At 41.9% G+C, this 7461-nt stretch overlaps 1 protein-coding gene across 1 annotated transcript; it reads right to left on the bottom strand.

Annotated features, from left to right (window-relative positions):
• Positions 1-2347: 2347 nt before the first annotated feature.
• On the bottom strand, positions 2348-7182 carry SYPL1 (synaptophysin like 1). The gene is made up of 5 exons (XM_026059039.1): positions 7114-7182; positions 5829-5947; positions 4393-4597; positions 3343-3531; positions 2348-2479 (listed from the first exon to the last, which is right to left on the bottom strand). Exons 1-5 carry the CDS (start codon positions 7180-7182, stop codon positions 2348-2350), a joined length of 714 nt encoding a protein of 237 aa, XP_025914824.1.
• Between the last annotated feature and the right edge of the window lie 279 nt (positions 7183-7461).

The raw sequence follows: 7461 nt of genomic DNA, 5'->3' as shown, positions 1-7461 counted from the left end.
AATCCCCAGTAAGACTTCAAAACCCAATTCAGATGGCTGAAGCAACAGAAAACAAACCCAGCTAAAAATAGTTTCCTGATGGTTTAAGACAAAAGTGCCAACAGCATGGGGCTACTGGCAGAATGCACACATCCTGGCCAATTTACATCCAAAACCCACCCAAGTGAGGTTGCAGAGATTGCTGGGTCAATCAGTGCGTTAACAGCAATCACCAAGAGCTTGAAGACCACTGAGGGTGAAGCTAAGACAGACTTTATATTCTAAATGGCTGATGAAAGAGCCAAAGCCTTATGCTTTTGACTACAGTTTCTGCAGAACAGTTTGCACTGGACTTGGTCCTAAACACCAGCCCTGGAGACACAGCAGCCAAGGGCCTTCAGCTAACATCAGGGTTGCAGAAACAAGGCAGACTCTCCAAAACAGGAGAGGCCATTGTTACTATCTAAGAAAAACTTAAGTGATTTGTTCAGCATCTCACCTCTGAAAACAGGGCATTTGCAATGAAAGTGGTGGTGTCCTCCCAAAATCTTATGTTCCAGTCTGTCCTTTAAGAATTGCTTCTTGCCCAAATGAAGGGGTAGTAGGCAGCTTCTTTCTCAGCACTACCCGAAGCAGGATGCAGTGGAAAGGTCCTGAGAATTATGATTTTGAACCCCATGCTTTTGATGCAAGAGTAACAATCGAGTATTACTTTGGTCCTACCTTCCCTTAAAAGAGGCCTTTGTAAGGTGGGATAACACCGATATTAAGTTACCATCAAGAAAATGCAAGCCAGTTTTCTCATGGCCGCAACATAGCTAGTAGTTGCTAACCAGGAAAGGGTAAAGCTCATCTGCTTTCAAGTCTCATATCCTGGAACTGGAAGGAAACAGAAGGCAGTATTCATGCACCCTTCTCTAAAAAGATGCCATTTCTCACCTCTTCTGAAAGGAGGTTCAAATGAAAGTTTGGACAATTTTAAGCAGTAAAAGCCCTCCCCACTGTGGGCTATCAGAAGGAAGCACTAGGCAGTATTGAGCAGCTGTAGTCTGCAAGAGTGATAGATGGCCCTCTCTACAAAAAACCCAAGGCATCAGTGTAAAAATCCTTCTGCTGCACACATAGCTTCTGGGACATAACTCATTCAGCTAGCGAGGTCAGCCATAGCTAAAGCTATAAAGCCAACAAATTTGCTTCTGTTACAGCAATCAGTACTTAAGGCACATTCTTTCAGCAACAGTCATTTTATTATGCTCTTTGGACTGGAAGCTCACTATCAGAAAGTCAGTATCTGGCACACTGAACAATTAGGATGCATTATATGCACACTACTGTGCCTATTTTTAAATCACAGACAGTTTAAGAATCTGAAACTGACTGAACAGCAGCTTGTTTATTAGATTTGTCAAAACAAACATTCTTTCTGGACAATTCACATTAAGTTGGATATCTTAGTAGAGACCCACATGAGAAGAACCAAGTATTGCTCCCAATAAATATTAACAAGCTGAACAGCATCAATTAAGACTTAGTCCTGTTCAGACATCTCCAGTTATGTCCCTTCATATACAACCATTGTCCATGCACCTCAGAGGAATTTACAGAAACCCAAACATTAGCACTTAGAGTATATTAGCTTTGGTTTCTACAGTATTTGAAAGTATTGTCCCAAATTCACACAGTCATTTATTGCACACATATACACTCTCTCATCTTTATTAAATCATGAGCTTATAGTTAAGCTGTAAGCTGTTTTCTTGTTTGGGGATTGTCCCAAGCCATTAACTAGTAACAATACATTAAACATGGAAATAATGCCCTTCCAGACTTGTCAGTAGATTTTTGCTACAGCAATATGAATGAGAGTTCTACAAACATATGATAGCTGCAACCCTGACAGAGCTACAAGTTTTACTCAGGCGGCTTTCAGAAGGTATCAGTCATAGGAAGAAGCCAAACAACTGCATTTTCATTGGAATTTCACATGTCCTAGTTGCGTTTACATATCAGTTTTCAATCGAGGCTTGTCAGAACTAAGTAAGCTGGAATAACAACCCAATGCAGTTGCTCTCCTAACCCATCCCTCCTATGACACTAACCTAAGAACCCTCTTGAAGGTGTCAGCATATAGATAATCTAAACATTTTGCTCTTCAAGAACTGTAATAAAAAGCTGCACAACTTTGAAAGGCTTAATATCTTGCAAGATAATAAATGCTTCAATTGGGATAGCCAAGATCTTATGTCAAACCATAATACAAAGAAGTTTGTCCAAAACGTTATCAATTATTACTGAAATAAATCATAATGGATCCAAGCCGTTGGCAGTGTGATGCAGAAATAGAAGCACTTCAGAGTGTCACCTTGTTTTATATTCCTCTTGGAGTTGGATATATTCCTGAACTTTGAGAAGTTTTGTTTGGTTGGTTGTGCAAGTTGGTGTCCTTGTATACAAACCAAACATTTCCTCCCCACAGAACCATATTAAGCAAACCAAACACCTGCAGGTTAAGGAAAAAAAGTAGTGAGAAGTTTGAAGACTACTTCAAAACAAGCCAGAAGCAGCAGCTGTCTTTGGCATCCCTTTGGTTTTGGTACAAGACACTTAGAATATTCTAAAGCATGTTACAAACTATTTTAGCAGACTTCTTTGGAAGTCAGATAATCAACTTATTCTGTCCTTTGCATGGAATTAGAAAAATTCAGTCACCTAGTCAGCTCTTCATATGCACATCCAGACCACATGACTGATCACTACTGGGCTGATGAGCAACAGTAAGTTTTGAGAAGTATGATTTACTGGGAGGATCATACAATAAGCCTCATTTGTCCTGCTCTGGAGAAGAGAGTTCTTTCTATGAACGTAAGCAGCCTATACCAATCATGGCATTATAAGGAAGCTCTGTTTAAGGTGTGGAAAATTCTCACAACTGATAAAAAGCCAAGTTTGACACCAACAGGCAGAAAAGGGAATATAGTTTTTCCTCCTTACTTGCACCACTCAATAAGCCACTTCAGTGGATTTATCCAGTAACATATTACACAGAACTCTTGACTCCAGACAGAAGTGATATGGAAACTTCAGCATGTCTGTAAATACCATCTCTAACAGCTCTAGAAACAGATACTAGAAGTTTTTTTTCCTTCAAGGAAATGAACATTCTCTTAAAAAAAAATATATGTATATATATTTTTTTTAGTTTTGGTCAATGATCTGCCACAGTAATACTGTGCCTGAATGGCTAGTAACCCATAAAGCAATCAACAAGAAGCAACGCGTGACCAATAATGAACAGGAATCTCAGTTGCCATAGACTATTTTACACCATATGGGTACAGTAGATGCATCATAAGACATACATACCACTGACACATTCAGAGTTCCCATGCTGGTTACAGAAACAAAAAGACAAGTTGTTCCTGGGGCTTTACAAGATTCAGCTTCCAAAATAATGCTTGCACCAGTGGATGTTTTGATGTCAGTAAGTGCCTTTGCCCAAGCAGAAGTACTGACCAGCCACAGAAAGGCTGTTATGACAGTGATAGCCAAGTCCTACAGAATAGAAGTATTCGTTATTAGGTTAAAAAAATCTGCATGAATGCACACAAGAGGCAGAGACAGTACCAATTACATGATCAAAATAACCACATCAGTGCTAATAAGCACAAGCACATTTTAGACACTGACATTATTGTAATTACAACCCAAGTTATAATCTGTGTTGATAATCAACTACAGAAGATTGTCTGCCTTTTGTATCTATCAAGCATAAGGAATCTTATCCTTGAGAAGAAATTCCATTGTAAATCAGATATCTAACACTTATGGTAGAAACTTTAAGTCAAAGTTTGGCAAAGCAGGGATAGCAGGGGAGGAAGAACGCAGAGGATTTAAAACTGGTTGGCTGGTATGCTCAAATTTGGTATCAAAGGTCCCTAGGTCTGTTTCTCAGCATGCTCAAGAATGTCTCACTCTTGGGCATGCTGGTCAGGGCTTTGGTATTTAAGATGACTAAGATTCACAAGACAGTTATTTCCCTTTGCTCATTGCATCTGCACAGCAGGTGCTCTACACAGGGGGCATTCCCAGAGCCTAACAGATGAGGCTCCCCATATGGAATTGTGGTATATTCAAATGCATGATACAAGAAGTTGTAGAGAGGACACTGTTCACCCAGGAAGGTAGAACCTCATTCCACTCTTTGCTTCAAGAACTGCCTAAGATAAGATGCTATGGATGTTCAAGAACTTAAGATCCCCTTTTCTACTCAAGGGCCATAGCCACTAGTCTCAAAGACTTGTGCTCGTGTTCCTTCTAGCATTTCATGAGTTAGTTCAGATACTCATATTAACAGTATTTCTCATCTCTGTGGTTTTAAAAGGCAAGTCATTAACATATTTTAGTATTACTTACAGTCAGTGGAAACTTGCTGTTGCACTGATACACATGCTTATATCCAATATATATCACAAGGGCAGCAGTGCAGTAGAGGAATACCAACACTGCAAGCGTAACAAAGAACTGTGTAGAAGAGGCGAAGTTGCCCACAAGATAGAAGTCAGTCCAGGTACCACCACAGCGTTTTGGATCTGGTGCACTAAACACAACAGTATTCAACCTGGAAAGATTATATTCCTCATGCAGTTAGAGTTTGCTACACAGTGGAAGCTTCATATAGTCATGCTTTTGAGAACAGTGTTTCAGCATTCTGGTTGTGTGAAGTTACTCTATAAAACTATATTTGAATCACACAGTAGTCATATAATACTAAGTGTGTGAAGATCTCTGAAGATTGTTTGCCTCCTACATCAAAATATGTAACAGCAACTTCAAGAGAGATCTTGATCTTATGTCTAGAATAACTGAAGAAAGAAACCCCGATTAGGAAACAGACCTAATTATACTATTAAGTTCAGTCAGAGACTGGCAGTTAAACAAGCAGATTAGGGCTTATAAGGCAGAGTTGCATCATTAATTATAAGCAAATGCAAGCACTGAACCTCCAAGTACAGTAAGTTCAACCCAATCCTGCTGGTCACTGAGCAGGCAGCACAGAAGTACTTCAGATTCCCACTCTCCTCTCAAAGTGCTGCTACAATGCTTAACTTCATGTCCAGGTTCTGTACTTCCGTAGCAGCCTTTACTAGTTGGCATTTGAATCCATTTCTGTTGTTACAGCTATGCTTATTGAAAGCTTATTGAATGCAAAGCCTGAGCTTGTTTCAACTGTGCAGCTGCTAGATTAAAGAGGCAGCCTTCCTCTTAGTGCTCAGGGAAGAAAACATGGGTCCATTTTACATCTCTAGACCTTTCTACCTGCAAGAGCACTACAAAGGCAGAAGATTATTTGGTTACTGTGTACCCAGCACCCTTGCAAACATCATAGTGGAATAATCTGAAAAAGCAAGTTTTTCCATTCAGCCTTTAAACAAAGCTATCATACCAATGGCTCATACATAATCTTATCTGGGCCACCAATGCAACTACAGTTTGATGAATAAAGCAGCTGTTAAGATTTTAATTATATTATTAAACAATCACTTTCTGTAGCATTCATGCAATGCTAGAACATAGCTTAAGGTATATTGCTGCTTTTTATCACTATATCTTATTGTCATACCTACCAACTTCTTTCTACAGGGCACTGACAACCACAATGTTTTAAAAAAGTACAACAAAATATTTACATTTTTGACTGCTGTGGGGCAAGCCAAAGGTTTCACTCCCCCCACCCCCGAGATGTGCATCTAAAAGTAAGTATCCATAAGAGATAGATGGAAAGAAGTGAACCCAAGGCAGGGCAGGGGGGGAGAATGTATATGAGCAACAACTGAAAAGTTAATACTCACCTGAATGGATAAGCAAAAGCAGCTGTAACTGTTTTGTTTACTACTCCCTTACAGGAAACTAAAAGGGTAGTTTCACCTCGAAAGCCTCCACATGTGGCAAAAGCAAAGATGGAAGAAATCTACAGGAATTTATACAGGAACATATTAGGACAATAACAGCCCCTAACCTTCAGTTTTCTCCAGTTTCTATAGATTTGTATTTCTTCAGGTTAATAGCCAGCCCATTTAAGTCTTATTTCATACCCCAAAACATCTGGAAGAAGGAAAAAACCTGCCATGCTACATACAAACAATTTTAATAATCATTTAAGAGGCTGTATTCCAACAGTTTATTCATAATCATTCACTCAAAACTGTCAAAGAACAAAAACAACCCACAGAACCTGGATGTTTATCTCATCTTTGACTAGAGCTACTGCTCTCATTTCTAGGGGAAGCAGCTGGATTTTAAATACACCAGCAGAGCTCAGAGGAAATAAACCCAACTTTTTAGCTCAAGTAACTAGTGAAGGCAAGGAGTAAGTGAAGGACTACATTAGTAGTAGGAAGGCATTAAGTGACATGAGGGGGAAGAGCACAGTGAACTTTCATAACTCAAAACACAGGCAGCACAACTAGCAAAAGCCAATTAGAAAGTTTTTTAGTTTACATTTTTCCTAGTTCTACAGTGAAAGCATCTTTTGCATTTTGAATGCTAACATCAAAAGCCAGCACTGTACTTCTTGCAGTTAATAAGCAACACCTTTTTAGAAGGAGCATCAGACATCCACAAGTCTGCATTAAAGCAGCTACATGTGCTCCAAGTATCACACATCAGATTACTGCAGACCCACTGCTTGTGCTTCCAGGAAGTCAGGTTTGTTACACAGCTCTCTTGGCAGCACCTAGTTTCCCTTTCTTCACTAGCAACCCCCCCAAATTCCCTATGATGCAAACACACACCACCACTCAGCAGCACCAGCCGCTGCAGCAAGGCCGGTGATAATACACACGTTATGTATACTTGCAGAGCTGTTCCCTCCCCGCAGAGGGCCTAGCTGAGGAGCAGCCTTGTGCCTGACAGCAGCCATCACTGGCACACAACAGGGACAGCGCAGCCTGTTAGCAGGCTCCTCTTTGGGCCCAGCCTGCTACAACACATCAGCAGAGCCAGGCAGGACCCTGCTGCAGGCCCCCAGGGAGCAGGGCACCCCAAAGGGCCACACTCGGGCCCCAGAGAGGGACAGGGCAGGGGGAGACACAGCCACACAGGAGGCTGCCAGCCTCTCCCAGGGCCCCCACTCACCCACTCGAGGACCTTGATGAAGCCCAGGGGCTCCAGGATCAGCCCAAAGTCCACCCGGAGGCCAAGCATCCTGGGAGATGACAGAGACCACAAACAACAACAAACCCACCCAGTCCCACAGGCCCTGCTGAGGCGCCCTATAAGGGACACCCCGCCCTGCCCCGCCCATTGCCTCACTCAGGGCAGAGTGGCAGCACCTGGCCCCGCCCATTGCCTCACTCAGGGCAGAGTGGCAGCACCTGGCCCCACCCATTGCCTCACTCAGGGCAGAGTGGCAGCACCTGGCCCCGCCCATTGCCTCACTCTGGGGCAGAGTGGCAGCACCTGGCCCCGCCCATTGCCTCACTC

The sequence above is a fragment of the Apteryx rowi genome, unplaced genomic scaffold (assembly GCF_003343035.1).
Source record: "Apteryx rowi isolate R43461 unplaced genomic scaffold, aptRow1 scaffold_151, whole genome shotgun sequence".
NCBI lineage: Eukaryota > Metazoa > Chordata > Aves > Apterygiformes > Apterygidae > Apteryx > Apteryx rowi.
Note: the sequence above shows the minus strand (reverse complement) of the source record. Positions and strands in the feature narration are given on the sequence as shown.